Source organism: Petromyzon marinus, chromosome 25, assembly GCF_048934315.1.
Source record: "Petromyzon marinus isolate PM22_M1 ecotype Great Lakes invasive population chromosome 25, UKy_Petmar_22M1.pri1.0, whole genome shotgun sequence".
Classification (NCBI taxonomy): domain Eukaryota; kingdom Metazoa; phylum Chordata; class Hyperoartia; order Petromyzontiformes; family Petromyzontidae; genus Petromyzon; species Petromyzon marinus.
Window position 1 is genome coordinate 7,800,521 of NC_133691.1, and position 26,119 is coordinate 7,826,639.

Genomic DNA, 26,119 nt, shown 5'->3' on the forward strand with positions numbered 1-26,119 from the left:
CGCCCAATCCCCCAGAACGGTGGAGGACCCGGCACCCGTGCTCCGACTGCCCAGCGTGAGATCGCGCGCGCTCGGTGGACAAACCTTGAGACTCCGATGCTGGCTCCGACACGTTGAGGATGAGGTCTCCGTCGCGATCGCTCCTCTCCGAGGAGTCGCCCAGCTCCTTGCCACCGCTGCCGTCATTGTCGTCGTCCTCCAGCTCATCGTCGCTCCGCGCCTTGGTCACCCACGTCATCTTGTTCTCCTTCTTGAGCCGCCGGCGGGCGTTCGCGAACCACGTTGAGACCTGGGTTGGGCGCGGGGATGGGGGTGGGGGGGGGTGTGACGGCGTGGTCAGGGCACACTTGGGGCGAGTGGTGGTGCCAGTGATACCGTCACGTGACCAGGGGTATCAGATAATGGACAGGCCACGTGGTTTGTTTACGTAAACATTCATAGCACTTCGCGTGACAAGTTTCGAACCCGTTCATATATCACCGGCCACTGATGTTGGCATCGAACAGGAATCAACAGCAGTTGTCCCATGGATAGACGTGTCCCAACATAGGAATGTGTAATTTCCATCACTGGCTGAGGGATGTAAACAGGAGATGAGAACCGCTGCTATTTTTACTTGAGCAGAAAATCACTTTGACTTTTTGTGTGAATGCGTAACCATTAGGGACTGTAAACATGGGTTTGCCAGACACTTGAAAGTTTGACGAGGACAACAATAACAGATCCATGCTGCGAAAGAACTGACTATGCCAAATGCTGTGGGTCCAGAGTTGAGGTTACAAAGAACAATGAACCCCACGGGGCTAGGGTTGTGCCTTTATACCACTATGCATACACCTAAGTATTTGAAAAGGGATTAAGAATCAAATACATGTGTAAACAAATTGAGCTGTGGCTTTAATGAGGCTAAGAATGAATATAAACGGTGAAGGTGCAGCCCTGCAGTGACTTGTTCACACCACTGCTAGGGAAAGGGCCTCGTGGGAGCTCTTGAGAGCCGCTGCCGACGGTAGTTTGGCCTCCTCTTCCACGCTCGATATACATCGTGATAGAAGTCAGAGTAACCCACACTTTACCTCACCATGCGTGACCAGTCAATCGACTATCCTACAACACCTGGTATACCCGTGCATTCCTAGTGCTAACCAGGTGGACCCCTGCTGGCAGGAGGTCACGAGACGGAACCGGGCGTTATGGGTTGACTGCGTTGCGACTGTGCAAACTCGTCACTTCGCCCATCGTTGTGAGCATCGGCGGCTTTACCCTCCAACAACGGCCTCCAACAACTGCCTCCAACAACTCCTTCCAACAACTGCCTCCAACAACTGCCTCCTCCAAATTCCTCCAACAACTGCCTCCAACAACTGCCTCCAACAACTGCCTCCAACAACTGACTTCAACAACTGACTTCAACAACTGCCTCCTCCAAATTCCTCCAACAACTCCTTCCAACAACTGCCTCCAATAACTGCCTCCAACAACTGCCTCCAACAACTGCCTGCAACAACTGCCTCCAACAACTGCCTCCTCCAAATTCCTCCAACAACTCCTTCCAACAACTGCCTCCAACAACTGCCTCCAACAACTGCCTGCAACAACTGCCTCCAACAACTGCCTCCAACAACTGCCTCCTCCAAATTCCTCCAACAACTCCTTCCAACAACTCCCTCCAACAACTGCCTCCAACAACTGCCTACAACAACTGCCTGCAACAACTGCCTCCAACAACTGCCTCCAACAACTGCCTCCAACAACTCCTTCCAACAACTACCTCCAACAACTGCCTTTAACAACAACCCTCCAACAACGGCTCCCAACAACTCCCAAGTAGCTTCCTTCTATGCACACGCACACACACACGGCTCTCTCAGCACCACCACCACCACCCACCAACCTGGGTGAGCGTCATGCGCGTGATGATGGCCAGCATGATCTTCTCCCCCTTGGTGGGGTAGGGGTTCTTGCGGTGTTCGTTGAGCCAGGCCTTGAGCGTGGCCGTGGCGTCGCGAGTGGCGTTCTTGCGGAACGCCGGGTCCGCCACGCCGCATCCTCCGGCCCCGTATGGGTATCCGACTGGACCCAGGGTCGGGTGGCTCGCGCCGCCGTAGGGGTGGTAGGTGAGGGGGTGCGCATCGTAGGGGGAACTCTGCGGGAAACGCGGGGGAGAGATGGCACGTTGAAAATAAAGTTGCAACGTATGTGTGTGTGTGTATGTCGAATTTATTTCGCACCGTACGTAGCCAACAATGCATATCGGAGGTGCGGAGGAAGGATCACAAACGAAACACATATAGCAGTTCTAAAGAAATGAGTTTTCAATCTATATGCTTTAAAAGTGCAAAGCTCCAGTGGATTCCTAATATCAGAAGGAAGAGAGTTCCAGACGTCCGCAGAAGCGCATCCGAATGCGCACAGTGCGCTAGCCAAAAGCTGCTGCTGCGAGGATGATCGGAGTTTGCATGAGGGTTCATGCTCCTTGACAAGATCAGCGAGGTATTGTGGTTCGATTGTGGCAAGCACTTTGTGTTTAATGAGTGCGACCTCATCACGCATTCGTCCGGCAACCGGAAAAACCTGGGGAAGCTGCGCACAATGTAATGGTCAGCGCACTGGACTTGCGAGCTCGAGGTTTGCCAATCGGATTCAATCTCCCGATTCACAAGGTGAACCAATTGTCAAGTGTCTTTAATCCCCACACCGCCACCTCTGTACACCCAGCAGTATGAATGACTACAAGCACAGTTAAGTCAATCGGCAAGTCGTGTACGGTGGGGTAAAAAGTGTGGGTACTCCCTCCTCCTCCAAGACATCTGGCCAGGTTGGAAGAATAGGCCAGTACCCTCTATAGGGTCTCTCTAGAGATCCCTCAAGTGGAGGCTCTTCAATGGCATGAGCAAGTGGTTGTCCTATGGATGGACTTGCCTTCAGCACAGGAATGTGGAACTTCCACCAATGGCTTTAGGGCTGCAAACCGGAGACGAGCAGTACCTCAATGCTCATTTGAGCAGGAAGTCACTTCGACTTTGACCTGCACGTTAACTGGATTTCGTCGCTCCATCTCCTCAGTGGACAACGTTCCCCGGGAATGTTAAATTAATGAACTGCTTTGAAGTGGACCATTCTCCAAGGAAAGTCCTGAGCACTCCAACGTATTCAATCCAATTAGCCCCATGAGTCAAAATCACCGCAACTCGAAAGCTCAGTGAGCCTCACAAGGTATAATAAAAAAAAATGTTGTTTATATAGTAGTTTATAAGTGGAGTGCAGCTGTTGACAGCAACGAGACACCGTTGACAGCAAAGAAACACTTCAGAGCAACACCTTTGCATTCAACAAGGGCTGCGTGTTAATGTTAAGCAACGATCTCCGTTCACTTTTAATGAGTTACGAGTAAATTCCGCAATTCCAGTTAATTGCACAGTGTGTGATGTTGAGCAAGGGAAGGGCACAGCGCTGCAAGTGCCTGCTCACGCCACTGCTGGCGGAAGGGACACCCACGTCTAGACAGCACCTCTAGAAGGTAATTGGCCTACTCTTCCACGCTGGACAGACGTTTGGGAAAAAGAATGTCATAACGGCTTTGAGTCTTGTTTCACATCCATTTGCAACGTGCGGCAGAACGTGCTGCACGTTTATTGTATCGTGGTTATCGCATTGGCTACCAAGCCCGGCAGCCTTCAGTCGAATCGTAAGTGTGCGAGTCGTATGTGTACAATTGTAACATGAGATAGTTAAATATAATATAGTTTAAATAGTTTAATAGTTTGAAATACAGGGTGGAGCGGTAGCACGCACAGTGGTTAGCGCACTGTCCTGTGAACCCGGCGAACTGAGTTAGATTCCCCGCTATGCAGTGGTCAGTGATTTCTGAACTAGTCCTGATGATAATGAACCTTTTAACAAGTGAAGTATAGGCCAAACAAGGCATGGGGAGGCCTCTATCCAGCAGTAGATTTAAAAAGGACTGTCCATTATTACTATTGTTTCCATCACCATAATCATCATCCATCTAGGGTTGGTAAAATGACCACCAATTTTTGTGGTTGATTTACCCCGAGCGGTAAAGCTCCCACCAGAGGAACGTGGCATTTTCATAATGATTATCGTTCGGGTTATCAAGGTGGGTGACGCTGTGCCAAAGCATTTAACTCACAATCTATAGACGTGAATAAAGTAGTTCGAATCGCAGGCAGGGTTAGGCTCAGCCCATCACCACTTTGAGGCCGATAAAATCGGGTACTGGGTCGCCGAAAGTCAACAGTGATCATGCCGGGAGAGACTGGCCCCACCATAGAAGGAGTATAAAAAACAAAGGTGCAGGCATAAAATGATCCGGGCAAACCACGACTGGCGGAAGAACCTCCAACAGAGGGTGCTCCAGAGAGCGCCTACTCTTCCATACTGTCCAGGCGTCTTGGAAGAGAGCTGGGGGAAGCCACACTTTACCCCGCCACAAGCACACGACCAGCAGTCTCAGCCAACTGTGGTGTTCCCGTTTATTCTGCTGGGGTGAACAGTGGCAACGAACACCGTTGCCGCAAATCCGGCGCACCAAGTTGGAAGCGAACCGGCGGACCGATTGATCTCAAGTCCAGTGCGTTCACCGTTACACAGACGACAGCGACGAGGAAGTTGTGCTAATCTGCGCCGATGGCTCAGGGCCACCAACAGAGACGGGTGCCCTGGGTCGTTCAGAGCTGCGAGAGACACACTTTGACTTTCACCTTTACTCGATTAATATTTAACCCCAATCCGCATCAGAGAGAGCTTGAGAAGGGCCAACTTGATTGTCCGAAATGGACTCTAAATGCCGATACCGCTAGTGCATTATACTTAAATAGCACGCCGCCACGCCAGGCAAATTTCATTATTGAAAGTGCAATAGCAACAGGGGGCACCGGTGGATAATTTGAGCAGCTCGGCCTGGATTCTTTTTTAGAAAGGCCACACCTGCTGCTCGCGATGGCTGTGATCTTCCCAGGGTGTTACACATCGTGTTATTTGACATCAAACACACTCAAGGACTTCCCGGATACCGTGTATAATTGATGTAGTCTCTCTCTCCATTTCCCCTGTAGCTCCCCCCCCCCCTCAATACCCCTCCCCCCCCCTTAACGCCCCCCTGCCAACACCACCGCTCCCCCACCCCCAAAATACTTGTACCCTGTCACATCCCCACATCCATTCTTTTGCTGCGCGCGCCCCTCCCCCAAAACGAAATCAAATTCTGCGTGGTTCATATCATCCAGCGCAGCGCTCTATTCGTCTGCACTCTCAGGGCAAGTCCGTGTCAGTGGCACAGGCCGTGGAGAGGAGAGTCCGGCACATGTTGTGTGCGCGTGACTTGTTCGCGTGAAACGCGGAGGGGTGCAGTAGTCACCCTCACCTGTTTTGAAGTTTCTGTTCCTTAATTTGACTCTCAATGGTTTCGAAAAGAAATTTGTCCAAGCCAACTTTTGTGACGGGGATTTCTTGAAATTTAACATTGTTAATATGTGTGCATTGTTTTCGTTTCTGCTGTAATGAGATTATATTTTCTCTGAGCTGTCTTTATTTTAACAGTATTATTACATATTATAACTTATAAGACAAGCATGCAAACGATGAAAAAAATGTCACTCCAGTGAATCATCTATTGTCTAGTTGTAAAAAAAAAAGATATTTAATTGAGACTGGGTTTCAGTCTATGAAGTCAAATTACACAAACGTGCCAGCCATGTCAATGTGTACACCACAGTTAGTCAATGGGCAGGTCGTGTGTGGTGCGGTGAAGTGTAGATACTCCCACCTCTTCAAAGACGTCTTTCCAGTGTGACAGGCTATGCTCAATACCCTCAAGGGAGGGGCTCTCTAGAGCCCCCTTGAGCGGAGGTCCTCATGCCAGCAGTGACGTGAGCAGGCAATTGCAGCGCCGCGCCTTTACCCTTCCACGCAAAAAACAATTGTGAGGCAAACGCCTATCTCCCCTGAGCCGGCAGTGGAAATTACACATTCCCTCGGAAGGTGCCAGTCTGTCCGTCCATGTGATGACTTCAGCTGGCTTAATATCAAGTGATAAACATGTCAGTCGAAACGAAACAATAATAAGTGATGCTGTTCAGATGCCCTAAAGTTCCCATCCACCGGACTGCAGAAAAGTATGCCGAGAACAGGAAATAATTGAAACACTGGATAGACATGGCCGCATTATTAATAAACATGATGAAGTCGCCACATTTCCAGGAAGGTAACTTTGCGAAAGACTTGCTTTGTTCCAATCACGTGGCCCTAAAACGCGGAATCATCCATCCGAACAAATTTTTCAACAACTTATTCGGATATTTTTTTTTTAAGTGGTCTAATTTATTTTACTGGTGCTCTACCAACAAGGTGATTATCAGACAATTGGTGTGCAGGCTTCTATTCATAGGCGACATTATGCATTCCGCGTAATTTTGTTGGTTCGGGTCACAATTATGTAACGACAACCCTTGTGTTTGTTCTTGCAATAATCTAACTTATGCTGTGAAGCGTAATTATGGGCAATCGCTTAGGGACGTGAGCAGGTGATTGCCCAGACAATACTAACTGTCATTGTGGCAATTAGGCTGAGGCAGATGAGCGATTATAATGTGTGTATAATGTGTGTGTGTGCATACATAGCCATGTGTGTGGGTGTCTGTGCTTGTGCGCAAGGACGTGTGTGTGTGTTTGTTTTTAATTCGATGTTTGTGGACGAAGGAGTGATGCTCCTTCGCCAGGTGGATAAAACACAATTTGGGCACGGTAGGGACTACAGGTGGTGCATCTACCAGTCACCACGTGCAGTCAAACCCATAACACCTGGGTCTCCTCCATGATCTCCAACCAGCAGCGAGCCTTCCACACCTCACGTGGCCTCAAAGTGCACCCAGCCTGGCACGAGCGCTATAGTGATGTCACTCTCACTGTATTGTGTCGGTAGCGGTGGCAGTGGTTCGCGGAACGTGCTGCAATTGCAATAACCTGGGTTTGACTCCCTGCCACTGTCAACATTCGTGGCGAGAGAGGCATATGTAGACACTTTCAAGAGCTTCCCGATGGACTCAGCTGTGAGTAAGTGCCTCGTGCTGTGTGCAAATGTCAGGAGTGGGGAGACAAAGGCAGCAGGGCATTGTGCTAGGCATTCAGATTTAGCATGTTGCTCACTTAACAGCGCTTGTTCCTACATATTCTATAGGTTTCATTCGACAAAATTGTCGGCCAGAGTTACATTGGGGCTCGTCGAGCGAGTAAATTGATGGCTACAATGGCAGCAGAGAAATGGAAAACGATACAAACGAGATGGTAAAAAGTATACCAACAAAAGAACTACAGATTTTTTGTGATGTAATTGCAACTCTGAATTGTGACAAATCATCAAATCCCCTGGGTTAGGGGCAAACTGTTACAGGCTATCCATTAGACAGGGTTCCAGAGGGGGAACTGGTATTTTCTTGTAAAATAAACTGATCTAGTCTGATATAGTTGTTTAAAACAAACTGATAATGATATAGTCTGAAATACTCAACTAAACAACCATTTTGTTTATTTTATCTGGTAAGGCCCACTGAGTTAGATCTAGATATATATTTTTTTCAGAAGAGACCTGGCCACAAATGATAGCCCAATCACCACGGGGAGAACATGCAAACTCAAAATATACAGCAGGCATCAGGGTCGGGATCAGACCCACGAACTCCTGTATACCAGGCGAGGCAGTTAGCATCTCACCACCGTGGACACACAGCGATCTCCTAGACCCGCCCTGACGGCCTCCCACCACCTCCATCTGCTCTTGGGTCTTCATATCCCCTTGGTCACAAGGCTCGCAGAGATCAATCCAATGGCCAGAGCTTAATTTCTCTCTTGATATTTTTTTTCCGCATTGCTGCTAGGCTGGTTTGGAGTCGGGAATTGTTGGTGTAAGGCACTGCCACCCTAGTACAGGTTACGCCTATTAATAATAATCCCAATGTATAGTATAATCCTATGAAGGAGGTTTGTAACTGAAATAATCTCTCACTAATGATAATAAAGTATTACGAATTCACACACTACTTATGTATGCACTCCTGCAACTACGATGCAAACATCAATTAATAATGCAGTACATACATACGTACAAATGGGCATCATTTCGACTCCCATGGTATGAATATGTTTACAGAATTTCCTCCATGCGGTCAGGGCGGCTGCTTGACCATATACCACCACGCAGTGTGGCGTGGTGACAGCGATTCACAAACCACTCGCCTGGGTATTGAACCCACGTGACCCGGTTCAGTGCCCTAACCACTGCGCCAACGCTCCAATTAACTTATGCTGTACTACAAATGAAGACACTGCTGTAATAGTGAATGTACTAATGCACTCGCAATCGTAATGATGCGAGTATAAACCACCACAACGGCGGTAGGCCCACCAATGTCTAACAAGTTGCGGACCTATAATGTAAGTTTCATACAAGTGTATTACGTCGTATTAACCCGGCTCCTATCATCCCTTTGGGGGTCGCTAAAATTCGTACAACTTCGTGGAAAGGCACGTGTCTTCGCATGACAACTGCCGTTAGCTTCTGACAAAAAGTGGCGCTGTTAGCAACCCGGGCATGATGACAACTGATGGGACGGCCACAGACCGGGATGTGAACTCTAATGTTTTATCTTTGCTAGTCAAACACGTGTCAAACGCTCCGTACATACGTACCCGCGCATTCCACCAAATCACCCGGGGGTGCGCCCGACCTCGCAAAATATCGCAAGCTAAGCAGATTTAGACCTGGATAAGGCCTGGGATGTGTGATCGCCATGGGCCGTGCTGCAAAACCCTTCTCTACTCATGTGCTGCAACGTTGTTTTTATAGCTTTGTTTTGGTGATTTTTTTTTAACGTTTTGGTTTAGCCATGTTTGTTTGTTGTAGTACAGAGTTAGCCTGATAACTGTAATCTAAATCGTCTTATGGTTGTTATTGTTTGACTTGCATCCCACTGGGATTTTTTTCACACAGCGTTGAAATGCGGTGTGTTTTTTTTCTGGAAGACTTTGCTGTTTTTTCCCTGGATTTTTCTGTTGCGTGTAGTCACTTTAAGATGCTTTCTTGTTTCATGTTTTTGTTTGTTGCGGTTGCACCCGAGTCAAGAGCCGCATGGCTCACAGGGTTATACCTCATAAATGAAACTGAAACGTCTATGCTCCCGCACTGACCAGCGTGAAGTATGGTCAAATAGCCCGCACAAAGTGATCAAGTGGGGCGGGCCTTCATCCAGCGGTGGATTGACAAAGGGCTGTAGATTATGGATTTATATTAGCACAGTATACACATATAATAATCATCATCTACAGTATGTGCTTGGGTTGAGAATGTATATGCTACATGTTGTATACATTTGGTAAAATATAGCATAGCATGGAACCCAGGTACAATATACGAATCTCAGTGATCATATTCATACTTGAACATTTTACTGTGATAGTATAAGCCTATTTACGACAGTGTGTGTTTGTAATACGTGTTGTAAGCGAGCGTTTCCATTGGAAAGGAATTTAAATCACGGACGGTATAAACACATCACCCACCAGGCATTCGTGGAAAGTGTTGTGAGTGAGCACCTATTTAGGTTGGTAAATATATTCTGGGGGTGGCGAATTGACTTCGATTCCCAGCCACGGCTCACATCAGTGGCGAATGATATCTGAAACCGTCCAACCCGCACTTGTCCAGCGCGGTGAAGATTATTATTCTTATTTCACATGTGCTACCATACCGTAAATGGATTTGGTGAATGTATTTAATTATGGAAATGTAATTAAGGTTATCACGTGCATTGATTTTTTTTAAGTATGGAATACATCTCAAAACGTGTTAACACGACTGTCGACAGCCCTTGCAGGCCGGGCCACCTCAGTTTAATTCAAGACCAAGTACATCACGAGAGTCAATTAGTATGTGAACTGGTAATGGGTTTCCCCTAGGTAGACTCGGCCTGAAATGGGTACCTTCTGCGACGTGTGAACGTCAACACTGACAAGACAAAAGCGACCGAGGCTATGGCAAAACCACCTGTCTTAATAGGTGCTCGCTAACAGCACTTGCCCTAACAGTCGACGAGAATAAATGTGAGATGTGTCGTTGTGTGCACGTGGCGAGCAACACTGGAGAAACAAAGACGTCAGCCACGCAAACACGAACCTTGCCACATTCCTCGGCGTGTGCAGTTACAGACGTTAAGAAGTGCTCGCAAAAAAGTACTACTCGTACGTACAGCGCATATCTGCAAGTTGTGGATGACACATTAAATGTAACAAAATTTGTCAAATTACTGAAGATGCCTAAATAAATTGATTATGCAGTTTCCAGGAAATTCGCATGAATATATATGCATGCAAATACATTTGTTCATGAATATATGAATATATTCATGAACAAATGTTTAATTAATGTATTATCAGTGTCGCAAAAAGCCCCGTATCTCCGTCACTATTAATCAGACTTCATAAGCCTAATTACCAATTAGTCAGGTTGAACAGTGCTAAGGAACGCAAGATTATACACAATTAGACAAAGACCCCCCCCCCCGTATCGCTTTACAAACAGCCTTCCTATGAGCGAGCACCTATTGAGGCCGTACACGGCCACACGAGGTGGATTGGTGGCCAGAAACACCCCCGGCAGCCTTTGTCTCCCCCACCGCTCAATCCTCACCGCATCCAGGGCGCGTGCTGTGCACATTGTCAGGTGGCGGACTATGCCCCGCCCCCACGATCGTCGCTTTGTTGTTGCAGACGTTCGCGGTTCGGAACTTTTTTGAGCGGCCGCCCCGATTAATACTCCGCGTCGTCTCGTCCGCGGTGTGGGCCGTCAGGGTCCAAAATTCGCAAAAAGTTCAAATGGACCCGAAAAGAGACCCGCGCCGGTTCTTAAATGGGACCATGCGTAGCAACGATCGCCTCCTACTGGCAACTGCCCCAGGTCACGCTGAGCAAATTGGGTCTCTCTGGAGTTCTCAGCTTCTTCAACAAAATCCACTTGAAACAATGAGTCTACCTCGATCCAAGGGGCGCAAGAATTATTCACGAGCAGAGAACGCACGTGCGCGTGCAACAATAATAATAATAATACATGCGTACTCGTAACCGCTTTCTATCAGCTTTAGCGTCGCACTGCCAGCTTTACGGGACGCGAACTACTCCCGTACTCGAACTTAGCTTCAACGATTGCGCTTGTACATTAGCCCCAGAACAAGCGGAACCAATCAAGCCTCGGATCGTTACTAGATGGAGATGCAAATTGGAAAAATGTCGGTTTTCAGATAGTTTGTTGTTCGAGGAACATACGTCACGAGGCGCGTGCCAGGCATTATAGCCCCTTCCAGAGCAGCATTAGAATTGACATCAGTCGGTCGCGATCGTCTAGACGTCCGTTGATGCGAGTGTACGTACGGGCACGACACAGGCTGGAGATGGAGCTGGTGCGGTTCGGGAGAATGTGGAGCTGAGTGGACTTGCCGAAGACCGCTACCAGCGGTGTCAAGATCGGCCTCTGTGGAGGAGGCTCGCACTGGGCAGTTGGAGGCAGTCGCCCTCCAAGCAACAACGGAGGGCGGAGGAGCGACGCTCACAACAACGAGTGGAGCGCGGGGCTGCTAATTACAGCGAGTTTGCACAGTCGGGGTCACAGCTAGTGTGCATCTGCCAGTCATCTCAGTCAACCCATGGCACCTGGTCCTGTCCCGTGACCTGTCAGCGAGCCTTCGACACTTCACGTGGCCTCAAAGGTGCACCTGGCCTGGCACAGGCGCCGTAGTGACGTCACCGTCACTTGGTGGCGAATGACGGCAGATGTTGTGCAATTGGTTCGTCCGGTTAGAACGTTCAGCTCGCGAGTTCGAACCCCGGTCCTGGGTAGATAAACTCGGCCTATCATCGCGACAGCAGGGAGGGTCGTAAAAATAGCTACCACGTTGCGGCGAATTCAATTTGTTCGACTCGTGAATATAACTAGGTCTATCGCCATGGGAATGTGGAATTACCACCGCTCGCTCAGGGCCGCTAATGAAGATTACCGATCGCTTGCAGGGATCATCCTGGGGCGTGGAAAATATTGCCCGAGTAAGAAGCCACGCGAATGAACATCCGAGGGCCCAACCATCGTGGAGACGGAGCGATGAACCCCAGTCCTTGCGCAGGTGGCTGGGTGGATCGTTATATCGCAGGACCGTGAGAGATTCGGACCGCTTGGGGAGAGACCTTCATCCAGCAGTGGATTGAGCATGGCCGATTGTGATAACGTGTGTAGGCCCAGAAGTGTGTATGTACGCTCGCTAACAGCACTTCCCCGGACAGATTGTATGGGGTAGACGGGGGATCTTTGCCTTTGTATGTGCGAACGGCTGAGCAAAGTGGTTCGTGACCCGAGTTCGATTCCCGTTCATGAGAACACATAAAAACAGCGGTGGCATGACGTATCTCAACCAGCAATGCGCCTCCCGTAAGTCGGCTCAGCCTGAAATGAGTGCAAAACATCTGCACTGGGGAAAGACAAAGGTGGCCGCGACACGGTTCGTCCGCCGCCAGGATCGGCTTGGCAAGCGCTCGCTAACATCACTTGTAACCCAACTCTACGTAGGCTCCACATGTATGAATGTATGAATATACATGCACGCGTGTATAGTACACGCATACCAACTCAGGTGTTGTACCACTGTCAAGTCAACTAACTTGCGCAACGCACATGCGTTATCGCCACAATTCATTAAAGAAAACTAAGTTTCGGATGCACTCGTGAAGAGTGGGAAAACCGTATTCACCGGATTATACGACGCACCGAGCCCCTGTGAAGTTGGGGGTGCGTCTTATATTACGGTGCGAGCGTGCGAACAGGTTTGTATAGCTTCGCTTGGCACAGGTGTTTAGGGGTGCGTCTTACTTTCCGGTGCGTCTTATAATCCGGGGAGTCTCTATACGTTATATTGCTTTTGCTGCATGATAACAATTAATCGATCCACGTCCATTCCGCGAAAGCTCACGAATGTATGGGCGTTGTTAGTTAGGGCGTTGGTGCAGGGCTTAGCGCGGTTCCCTTTAGAACTTTCCATCCTGAGGTGCGATTCCCGGCCACGACCGACATCGACGGCGACTGACATCTGAGTAATACCTGACCCGCCCCCATTGCCCAGCGTGGTGAAGTAGTGGATTACAACAGAGGCCTCAAACATTACAAATTACTATTATACTGTTCATTGCTATAATCATATGATTTAAATTGCTTAAAGTATATTTGTAATTATTGATTTGCGTGCACACGTGTGTATGCCATATATGAGCCATATACATTTTTCCCCCGTTTATAATTACAAAACAAATACGTTTACATTTTCAGTGATTTTAAACGGATTTTTGCATTTGATTGGCGTAAGAAAAAGAAAAGTCGGCCCAAAAGTTGACAATTATTTAAAATATCGTTTAACTTTCAATTTCGCTTCGTGCACTACAAACTTACAGACGTACTGTTCACCTGTTTTAACAACAACAAAAAATGCGCAGCGCAAAATTACACGGAAGGAATTCTAACTATTCACATAATTGCACACATACGGAGCTTTAATACTCATTCATCACAAACAGCCAGCGTAACCTTTAATACACGCTTAATTCCTCCGAAACACGGTATTTCGTGATGATGGCGCATAAGGCTGGCACTAAAAATGCTTTAATAAACTGTATGGTACCTTTGCACCTGCAAATCGCATTCCGAATTCGGAGCACATCTATGAGGTGTGGTTTTACCTTAATTGGTGCTCGCAAACAAATCATCATCGTCTAGGGTCTATTGGGCTCATCATCATTACCATCGGCCATGGTCAATCCACTGCTTGATGGAGGACTTTTCAAGCCACCGCTGCTACCTCTTACGGCCCTGCTCTGTAGCAATCCACCTGTCACCTGCCCAATAACTGATTTGTGCGCTCCATCTCCTCCTTTCAGGTGCCTATTGGATGCGTTACCTTATTTGCCCTAAACGTAGGGTATTAGTCTTTGTATTTACAGGCGCTCGCTAAATGTTAGTTGCCCCGACAGTCTATATGCTAAACAGTCGTGTATACTGTAACTTAAAACACATGGGCATGAGATGGAATGCTTCAATGACAATACGTTCCACACTAATCGGGACCCTATTATCAATTCAGGATTTGGATGAAGGCCTTCCCTTACGCGCGTATCGGTCGTCGGGGATCGCTTAACTCCATACTTCACCTCGCTGGTCAGTGCGGGGTGGTCTAGGGGAAGACTATGGCCCGGTTTAAAATGCCACTGATGTTAGCCGTGGCCGGGAATCAAACTTCGGTCGGCGGGTGGTTCACAATATCTGAATGCCGCGTGTTGTCGTGCGCACAGCAGTGTGTGCACACACACACACGAAGGTAGGTAGGTTTAATACATCCGTCCGCTTGTGATTACAGTTAATATTTGTAATGGTATATACTACCCGTATTAATATAAATATGATTGTTGTCAGATCAACTTGCTCAGTTCTATGCATAACGGTGTTAAAGTATGCACGATGGTTAATGTTACGTAGACTGTATACACGGGTTACGCAACTAAGGTTTAAAATGTGTTAACACAATTCAGTATTTGTTCGGCCCGAATAATCGATGTTACTTCATTATTCTTCGAATTATAAGACACTCCAGACAGTAAGACGCACCTCAAACTCGTACCCAATGTCAATAAAGTTGTATAGATATGGTCACACACCTGACTATAAGACGCGGCCACAACCTCTGCTTTAAAACACGCGAGAGTATTATAATCGTAACAATCAGCAGACTAATTTGAGCAACATTAATCTTGAAAAGAGGTGGGGCCGGACAAATAACTTTTTTTTAAATATTCAACTCAAAACCAAAAGCGTATGCATATTTTAAACATATTTACAAATGTGTTTTGACAATTATTTAACCTAGCAAGTAGAGATTAAGAAGAGGATATTCCCGTTTTTATTCCCTATCCGTGGTGGAATTTAAACAAATTATTATTGGAAAATCAGTATGAAACCGCTTAGTGCGTATCATCACGGTCTATATATACACACACACACGAGTGAGCCATGAACGGTGGCGCAGTAGTTAGCGCACTGCACGACAGTTTATAATATAGTTAGATTCTAGGCCACGGCGAACATCAGTGGCGAGTGATATCGGAAGCGTATTTTTAGATTCCCAGAACTTCACCAACCAGCACTGACCATCGTGGTGAAGTATGGTCAAATGAGCCGACACGACCTAGGAAAGCATTCATCCAGCAGTGAATTGATAAAGAGCTGGATTTTGTGCACAGCGTATGAATATATAACAAACATTCAGATTAATTAATGCCGCGAATAGCACGTAATGAGTGTTATATGCTACATCCATATATATAACAGAGATGAATTAATGTAATTGAATGCAAACTGTACACGGTGTATCAAACGCACATGACGCATTCCAAAACAATGGGATAGTGGTTGATAGTGTACATACCAACTTATTTACACTCATCCTATAAGTTTTTGTAAGTTATATTTTACGTACACACGTACGTATACATTCACACACACACACCTGTACACAAATCTATAAACTAAATGGCATCACACATACGCCTACACATACTTTGACACAGGCCTGTATACATAATGATATTTGCATGCGTATACATACACACAAATACACCGCACTGCAAATAACTTAATGCGCACTTTCAGGACACAACGATTGTCTGCACAAACACGCGCATGGCCAGGTCACACGTCACTTATGTCCGCGTGCACATTTGCGCATACCACGCACGAGACAAAGATCACCCGTGTAGCCTTAGCAGACTTTTTGGGGCAAGTGGTGTTAACGAGCGCCTATGAAGGCCGGCACTAAACACGAAGCTTGTGGGTGGCGAGCACCACGCCCGGGTGATTTTGTCTCCCCCTGTGGCGACGCTTACACTAAAGCAGGAACTCATCTGAGGCCGAGTCGACCTCCGGAAAGGCTCAGGACCCTGTTCAGATAATCGTCACTGTTTGATGGTCGTGAGCAGTTACCGAACCTGGATGGACGGGTTCGTAGCGCAGCGCGTTAACCACTGCACTGACGCTCCCCACATAGCGATACACAAAAGACAAACGCGCACACACATACGTGTATAGTCTCCAACACATTGCGTATTACAACTTTCCGTAGGTGTCTGTACACACGCAGACACAAACGCGCGCGCGCACAAATGCGCGAACATAATCAACACGTAAAAGACAAAGATCCCCGCTAATTACTTTTCGGGCTGTTGGGGCAAGCGTTGTTAGCGAGCGCCTATACATTCCGCACGAGGTGGGATGAGTGTATTTAACAAAGACAAAAATCCGCCGTATAGCCTTCACAAACTATTAGGGCAAGTGCTGTGAGCGAGCACCTATGAAAGCCGACACGGCACTTGAGGAGGTGGGTGGCCAACACCACGCCCGGCCGCCTTTGTCTTCCCAGTGGCGATGTTTACACACCGCGCCAGGTACTAATTTAAGGCTGAGTCGACCTAGGGGAGGCCCACGATCGAGTCAGATAATCGTCACTGGTGTTGTGCCGTGAGGGGGAATTTAACTCGAGTCACCAGGTTCGTAGTGCAGAGCGCTAACAGCTACACTACCGCTCACATATTTCACGCACACATATAGACATACACACATACACGTTTACAACGATCCCTCGCTTAGACTTAGAAAGTCGGAGTTAGTAGTTGGTAGTTCGCAAGCACCTATTAAGGCCGACATGAATTACCGTTGGATGACACGGATAGGCTGAACGAGAGTGTATTTCATTTAGGAATTATCGGGTTCAATAAAGCCATACACGTACTTATGGTGTCAAGTTCCGAAGGACGGCTTTATTTTACTAATACTGAGCACAGTATAACTTCAATCCCAAACTGCACAACACAACTTCACTTTAAAAAATAAGTTTCAGCACTTTATCAATCAACTGCTAAATTACGCACGCCATCTCGGCAATGGGGGTTACCTTGACTTCTGACCATACTTCACCACGCTGGTCAGTACGGATAGGTGAGAATGAAGGCTCAAGATCGGTTTTGATATCGCTCACCAATGCAATTAACCACGGACGGCACCGCCCGACTGCCTTTGTCTCCCTTGCGCTGATGTTTACACATCGCACCGGGTATTCTTTTAAGGCTGAGTCAACCTAGAGGGCGCTGGGAATAGGGGTAGGGCAACTTCAGTCAGATTTTTTTTTTCCTACCACTGCTATTGATCGTGAGCGGATATCCAACTCGGGTCGCCGGGTTCGTGGTGCAGTGCGCTAACGACTGCGCCACTGGTCCCCGCACACGCGCACGCAACTTCACACAAGACAATACCTGCGGTGACAATGGTACACATGCATCACTTAATAGGCGCTTCGGAAATTAACTATTATTGAATGCTAAGTGTAGGAAACAAATGCCGAAATGTGCAGTGTGCACCTCGGGCTTTTTGCCCATCGATCATAATGATGATTATAATGAATAATTTAATTAACGCTCAACATGTATTATATAGTATATGTCCACGCAACGCGGACGTGAAGACGCAGTTGTTTCCTCATATTTTAGTGCAAAACTTTGTATAATAACTATAGTTACACCGAGCACACATTTTGGGTGCATCTTACTTTTTCGGAGCGTCTTATAATCCGGAGAGCAATCACACAACAAAGACAAAGATCCCCTGTATAGCCTTAACAGACCGTTGAGGCAAGTGCTGTTCGCGAGCACCTATAATCACACGCGCACATACACACACAATACGGACATTCCTTCACACAAACACACACCCACGAATATATAGTTAGTTCACATTCATACACGTGCACACCCACATACTAATTGCTTCGCACGGCCATATATATTACAGAAATAACTTGACATATATGACGCCTTTAGAGGAAACAAATATATAATAGCCGACGTTTCAGGAAATGGTCTTTCTTCACAGCAACTGAATGTATCAACTACACCCATCAAATAATGTTTGAAATATAAATGAATGCACTCGCCTAGTAACTTATACCTCTCACGCAAACACAGGCGTATGAATTATTCCACACTCGTATACACACACACACTTGATTAGCTTAACCCCACACGCATATCTATAATTTCACAAACACATACATCGATTGTAACTTAATACGTATGCACACGGTAATTAGTAACTCAACTGTTGCATAAGTATAACAAACCATGAGTGGTCAGGCCTTCATACAGCAATGTATAGACAATGGTTGATGCTGCTGAAAAGGCTGATGGTTTCCACACATTTATTACGGCACTTGAAGCACACACAGACACACGCCTCACCTTGCATACACTATTTAACACTCACCAAAACGCGGAATGGATATACATGTTAACAATATTTAAATGCTCATTCGTGAAACGCATTCACACACGCGCGCGCTCGTTAATTCTACCATGTATAGAAAAAGACGAAGATCCCCCCGTATAGCCTTAACGAATTAATAGGGCAAGTGCTGTTAGCGCGCACCTATTAAGGCCGGCACCAGACACACAATTAATACTGAGTCGACCTAGGGGAGACCCGGGACCATATCAAATCGTCACCAATATTATTGGTCATGAGCGGGAATCAAACTTTGGGCGCAGGGTGCGTAGCGCAGTGCGCTATCTGCTACACAATTCGCTATCCCATGTACGTAACCACGCACACAGACATACAACGCTTGTTCACATTCGATGCCACTGCTGAAGCGATCAAGTGTCCGTGCGCAGTGTTAATTGTCGCATCTCCTCCGATTGTCGTGGGGGGGGGGGGATGGGGGCGGATATATTTTCCTGAAAATAAATCTTAAAATTCACTTGAAATGACCACGAGGTCAAAGTCAAACTATTGGGCGGTAAGATGATTCTAATTAACGAGTGCACGTGACAATTAGATATCCGTACATAGTTTATCTGTGTGTGTGCTTTGTATGTGCAGGGCATATCACCCCCATCGTGCGCCGTTCCGGGTTTAATAGGTGCTCGCTAACAGCACTCGCCTCAATAGCCTGGGTTTCTAAAACAAGGGGGAGCTTTGTCTTTGTTTGTGTATGGCGTGTGAGCGGTGGCGTAAGTGGTTAGCGCACCGCACTACGAGTCCCGCTCCTAGAATTCGATTCCCGGACACGGCTAACAATCGGCGGTGATTATTCGAACGAATCCTGCGCCTCCCCTAGGTCGACTCAGCCATAAACGAGTACCTCCTGCGGTGCGTAAACATCAAAATCGGTGCGACAAAGTCGGTCTGGCGTGGTTGCTGGTCACCCACTCCCTCGCGTGGTTGCTGGTCACCCACTCCCTCGCGTGGTTGCTGGTCACCCACTCCCTCGTGCGCCTTGCCGGCTTTCATCGGTCCTCGCTAACCGCACTTGCCCCAGCAGCCGGCCGGGTCTATATGGGGAATCTTTGTGTATGTATATACGTACCTACGTTTACGCTTATATAGTGTAATGCACATACGGTGTCTTAGTTATACGAAACCACGTACACAACTGTTGCTTACGATTAACACACGCGCACACACAACAGCGCACTACTCTCCAACACAGTGACATCTGTTGAAACGCTGTAACGCGTAGTTTACACGGATAGAATTGTGCTATGTTTATATAATGGCACTTCTGTTCAGCCCTTTGTACATCCGCTGCTGGATGACGGGACCCATCGTTCCCCTATTGGTAGACTATACTTCACCAGGCTGGTCAACACGCTGCGATAGAGGAACGGGGACCGCTTCAGATACCACTAGTCACTGACGTTAACCGTGCACAGGTATGTGTATGTATGGGGAGGGGTATGTTTAGAACAGTGTGTGTACGCCAGCGTAGACTGTTGTCAATATCAACAACGAATGTAGGACCAGTCACGTCTGTTTAAGTGTTGTCAAAATATACGAGAACAAATTCGGTAACACAAGCTGAATGTAACTTATCCATTGCCTTCCTTCAAAACACACACAAATGGTAGGTGGGGGGGTCGTAATTCGAAGCATAAACCCGGGCGAAGTAACCCACCGCACGCTACATCCGTATTCACAACCAGGAAAGCCTTCGCGTAGCCGCGTCAACCTGTCGGAGTAAGTGCCCATGTCTGCGAGCACCTATCAACGTCGACACGTGCACGCCAGGGAGCGGCTCATCACGCACAGCGCACAGCAACGACAACATATCCGCCTATTAGCGTCACATACCGTGGGGACATAGGGCGATTAGCGAGCTCCTATTAAGGGCACGAGGAGGTGGTTGGTGGCGAAGCGAGGAACAACGCACGCCCGGCGGTGTTTACTGTTCACCAAATGCGTATTAGGGCCGAGTCGATCTAGAGGTGGCGCTCGGAATGCACCGCTGACAATCATTAAAGCAACATGCGCACAATTTTGCCAGGATTCGAACCCAGGTTTGTTTGTTTTGTTCGTGTTGCCGGTCTCGTAGCGGCACGTGCGCGAATCGCTCACCGCACCGCTCTCCGATCGCAAGCACCCCATCCCCTGTGCACGCTTCGCGAAGAGGCGAATGAAGAGAACTCGGTTCGCCGACGATGGTGCGTCGATGTGGCCAGTTGAATCGTACGGTGCGTCGATGTGGCCAGTTGAATCGTACGGTGCGTCGATGTGGCCAGTTGAATCGTACGGTGCGTCGATGTATCGCGAGTTGAATCGTACGGTACGTCAATGTATCGCGAGACGCAACGCAAATGTTCGTTGCTCTAGACTCTGACGCTGCGGCGGTGGAGGGGGGGGGTCAGTGACACCGATCAACCTCCCGAGACCCCCCTCTTCATCAATATGTTGGAGCTCGCAAAAAATTGTGTAGGTTCCTTAATTAAACGTTGGCTTTTCAGATTGCTCCAAATTACGAGCATCGGCGACTGCGTTCGTGCAACATTGAAGATCTTTACGATAGACGGGTTTAAATTATATTGATGGGCCTTTTAGAGGCCATCGATATAACGTAAACCCGTCTATCGTGCCAGTACAACTCGCTTCCATTCCACGTTGCGCGCGCGACTCGCATGTCCGCGTACAGGGCGATCCATTTGTGGACACCCCACTGATCCCCCCCCCCCCCCGCACGACCCCTGTTACTTCTAAACACGTTGGGTCCAACGCAGCCGTGTGATGTTGGTCAAAGTGTTTCGGAAGGGTGTTGGAATATTGAACACACGCATTGCGATTGGTGGGGTGTCATGCGGAGGCTTTGAAATATAATATCTTGTTCTCTCTTTAGTTCCCCCATTTATTTTGATGGGGTATCTACGAATGGATCGCCCTGTATAATACAACGGGATTGTATATTGTAGCATGATACTGCGTTGTAAATTATGTACATGCACAAAAAAACAAACACAATAACACAAAATATAACAGTCGACGTTTCGGGCAATGGCCCTCGTGTGTAAAGGAGCGTAAAGGCTGCTCACTCACCATGTACGCCGCATAGGGGGGGCCATCGGCGGCCGCGTACTGGAAGGGGCCCGCGTAGAGGGAGGCTCTTAGCCCGGGGTAGGGACTGAACGCAGACCCTGAACGTCCAAGTTCGGCTCCTCGTCCCGCGTGAAGCATTCCGCTTGGCCCTCCACCACCACCACCAACAACTCCGGCGCTCACGGATCCCACGCCGCCGGCTGCGGAGCCGATCAGGAGCCCCGCCGCCGCCGCCGCTCCTCCTCCTCCTCCCCCCCCTGGCCCCGCGCCTCCAGCCGCGGCCGCAGCGGCCGCGGCAGCCGCCGCTGCCACAGCGGCCGCGGCGGCCGCCGAAGAAGACGACGACGACGACGATCCAGGTGGGTAAAGCGCAGCGAGCGATGCAGCGGGAGACTGGTACAAGAAGGCGTGCTGGTAAGACATGTCTGGCGGACGATCTGGTGCGCTCGCGGGCAACGAGAGGGGTGGCTCGGACTACATAGACAGCTCGACCCACACACGCACAGCATGCACAGTGGCGTGCGGCCGACGGGTTGGGTAGAGGGGCACGGCAGCGTAACAACCCTCGGCTACAGCGTGCGCATGTGTGGCCCCCGCTCGCTCTGTGTGTATACACTCAGAGCGGCTGGCGGTGAGCAGCACACAGAGTACCTTTAAAACGAGCCGCGATACTTGCTGTGCTGCAGCACGCCTGTCCGGCGTGGCGAGCGCTGTCACCGCGTCCGGGGGGCCCTGCTATGCCGCCCCGATGTGCTCACGCGCCCGGCTATTGAGTCCTTAATAGCTATTGTAATTGCAATTTAGTATATTTACTGCTGTAGCGATTATTCGCAACGTGCCAGCGTTGCGCGCTGACAACTTGACCCGGTGTTGTTGTTATGAGCAAAAGAAAGGGCTGAACGCACACATAACCCTCCCTGGCCACTCACTCACTCACCTACTCGCCTGTCCTCCTGCCCCTCCTTAACAGTGTCCTCTCTTCCCTCGCTGCTGGGCAGGCTATTGTACAGTCTGACACAACACGAACGCAGCCTTGCTTGCTCGGTATGACTTCATCCAGCCTCTCTCCTTCCTCCCCCCCCTCCTCTCTCTCCCCTCCTCCCTTCTCTCCCGTTCACCACCGACACCGCCAACCTCCTCTAGCTCGCCTGTGTCCCTGTGCGCTATTCTCCGCGTGTGTACACGATGCGTTCGGCGTGGGGCTACACTGCCTGTGTGCTCGAGGCGCGCGTCCCTTACTCTCTGCACTGTGCATGCAGCGAAAACTGCTGTGGTCTCTCTCTCTGTGTGTGTGTGCGTCTCATTGCCCATGGGGGTCTCGTCGGGTTTTTTTTACTACAAACCAGCTCCGCCTCTAGTGCTGGGATGGGTGGAGACGGTTTAGCTTGTATTTCTGGCTTGCGTGTGGGTGTGTGTGAAAGTATGCGTGTGTCACGTCGTGGAGCGGTTAGATCGGCCACCACCAGCACCAGTGACGAGGTTCTGAACCGGTTCTGGGGCTCCCCTAGATCGACTCAGCCTCAAATGAGTACCTGTCGCGGTGTGTAAAACGTCGCCACTGGAGAGACAAAGGCGGTCGGGCGTGGTGCATGACAACCCCCCTCCCCCTGCGCGCGCCCTCCCGTGTCGGCCTTCATAGGTGCTCGCTAACAACACGTGTACCCAAAGGTCTGTTAAGGCTATACAGGGGATCTTTGTGTGCACGTGAGTACTATTGTTTATTGGAGAATGCGTTGGTGTATAAATGCGAATGTGTGTATGTATGTACGGTATATTGTCCCATACATATACACATGCACACACGTGTGTAGACGTGTAAGTGCGTGTTAGTGTATATGTGTGAACGCGTTGGCGTGTATGTATCGCTGCCTTTTGGGGAGCGGTAGTGTAGCGATGAGCGCTCTGCGCTATGCACCCACTCACGGCCAACACCGGTGACGATTATCTGAACCGGTTCTGGGCCTCCCCTAGGTCGACTCAGCCTCAAATGAGTACCCGGTGCGGTGTGTGACCATCGTCACTATGGAGACAAAGGCGGTCGGGCGTGGTGCTGGCCACCCACCCCCTCGTGTACCGTTCCGGCCTTCATAAGTGCTCGCTAACAGCACTTGCCCCTACAGTCTGTTAAGGCTATACGGGGGATCTTTGTCTTTGTATGTATAGGTACCTATGTATATGTGTCCGTGTACACAAGTGTGTATACAAGTGTGTACGCGTGTGTGTCAGAATGCATTTGTGTGTACTGTATGCGCGTAAGTTTGTCATTGTGTATATATGCACCGTGTATACACATACGTACATAGTGTACGTGTAAGTATGCGTGTGTATGTACGCACACAAGCATGTGTAGGGATGCGTGTGTGTGCATGGGTATTCATGTATGTGTGCGTGCGCATGCGTATTAGTATAGTGCCTGCATATGGTGTATATGTGTAAGTATGTGTTTTTGTATTTGCATGTGTAAATACACGTGTGATGCGTGTGCATGTACCAGTGTGTAAGTGTGTATAAGCATGAATGCACATGGGCGTGAGCATGTGTGCGTGTGTGATCAGCATTTGCCCTGAGGTCCAACGATAAATGCTGAATCCTTTGCTTTCGCGTGTACGTTATGTGTGTGTGTGTGTCCGGCAAACTGAGTTCAATTCCTGACCATGCACATATCAGTGTCAAGCGAAGCCGTCTTGGGCAACCTTTAGGTGAGTCCAGCCTTAAATGAGTACGTAACACGTTAAGCGAACATCAGCACCGGGGAGATAAATGCGGCCGGGCGTGGTGATAGCCACACCACCGCGACGTGTGAAATGTCTGTTATAATAGGAGCTCGCTAACAGCAATGCCTCCTATCGTCTGCAAGGTTAAGCGAATGTTAGTGCACGACGATTCGTGTAAGAATGCGTGCAGCTGCGAGCACATTTGCATTCAACTACAAATCTCAGAAAACTGCGTTCGACCCCCTGACAGTGACGTGCATTGCATGGTACACCATCAAGATCACCAGTGGGCCAATCCGAATTGAAAGTCCCCGGGCTCAATGTAGGCTGAATATCGAGTAGGTGACGTGGTGTGCATTTCAACAACACTACCGGGGAGACAAAGGCGTTTGGGTGTGCTAGTTTGTAATTATTTTCCTTCCCCCGCCCCTCCGATAAGCGCGCTTGAAAACCCACGGTGAGAAAGAAGTTCAACATACATAGACCAATCCACTGCTGGACGAGGACGTTCGCACGTGGGTGTTATGTAACCATACTTCACCACGCTCGTGCAGTGGCTAGCCTGGACCAGTGTTTCACATGTGGCCCAGAATCTAACTCGGGCTAACCACTGCCCCAGCAGCTCCACCCCAATAAATACGCACACACACACACATATAAATCTAGCGACCTAAATTAATGGGTGCTCGCTAACTACCCCCTCCACGACTGTCTGTTGGGTTAATTGAGGGACATTTGTGCACGTGTCATCCTGTCTTCATGAGAGCTTCGCTCGCTAGCAGCACTCTACCCCAACGGTCTTTAAGCTCCACTTGTGATCTGTGTGTGTGTGTGTTCCTTGTCGCCGCGTTCCATTCCCGGCGATGCATAACGTCAATGGAGGCCTCCACTAGGTTCGCTCAGACTGAAAATGAGTATCTGCTGCGTTGTGTTAAACCATCAGCTCTGGCGAGACAAATAACAGTGGGAGTGTTACCGGCGCGCCGTGCCGATCCTCAGAAGTGCTCGCTCCCAGCACTTGCCCCAACAATCTGTAAGGCTATATGGGGCTCTTTGCCCTTTTTGTGCGTGCGCGCGCGCGCGTGTGTTGTTGATATAATACGTATCATGGATTTTATTTTAAAGCGTGTTAAAGTATGTTGTTGGTGTGAACGCAACGTGTATTACCTACAGGCATCGTCTGGACGCATTGTATATGGATCATTGACTCTGTGTGCCAGACGATTAAAATGATGAATTGATAATTACCCCCACCTTATATATCATTATACACCTCTGCGCGTAGCGTCTGCTGTTGTTATATGCGAACGTGTACACGTTGCTGGTTTGGTATGCATCGAAACCGACGGCTGTGTTAGGCACAGTTCGTGATAACGAGATGACGTGTGCGTGAGATATGGGACATTGCGTACGTATGAATATGCACACGTGTGCATGGGAATGACATAATCACGAGCCATTGTCAATCCACTGCTGGTTTAGGGCCTCCTCGTGCCGTCGCCATCTCTCACGGGTCCTGCGATACCAGCACCTGCATAATTCATCGCTCCATCTCCCGCCTTGATGTCCCCTCTCGGGCGCGTTCCGTTCCTTGGCTTGCTCCCCCTGTGATTGTTGGTGGCCGTTGGCAATCATACCTTCAATCGATACTTACGGCACATACACACGGATGTATACTTGATTAACGGCCAATGCGTCACAGCTGCGCGCAGCATATGCACTTCGTGAATATGTACACGTACGATGCGAATAGCATGCCACAGCAGCTCATTGCCTGAGATCGCATCTCATGTCAAATATTCAAAGAGCACCCCCATGGTCAGGACGCCCGTGCAGTAGCACGAAGTGACTCAGCACCGGTCTCCAGGTGGGCAGCAAATCTTCCAGTAGGGGCGAT

At 48.8% G+C, this 26,119-nt stretch overlaps 1 protein-coding gene across 1 annotated transcript in view; it reads right to left on the minus strand.

Annotated features, from left to right (window-relative positions):
• Positions 1 to 24,394, minus strand: part of LOC116945801 (uncharacterized) — a 42,511-nt gene extending 18,117 nt beyond the window's left edge. Inside the window, exons 1-3 of the mRNA XM_032960335.2 lie at positions 21,509 to 24,394; positions 1,895 to 2,146; positions 85 to 289 (exon numbers count right to left, since the gene is read on the minus strand). Coding sequence (XP_032816226.2) covers positions 85 to 289; positions 1,895 to 2,146; positions 21,509 to 21,931 — 880 coding nt within the window. The 5' untranslated portion in view covers positions 21,932 to 24,394. The remainder of the gene's footprint in view (positions 1 to 84; positions 290 to 1,894; positions 2,147 to 21,508) is intronic.
• Between the last annotated feature and the right edge of the window lie 1,725 nt (positions 24,395 to 26,119).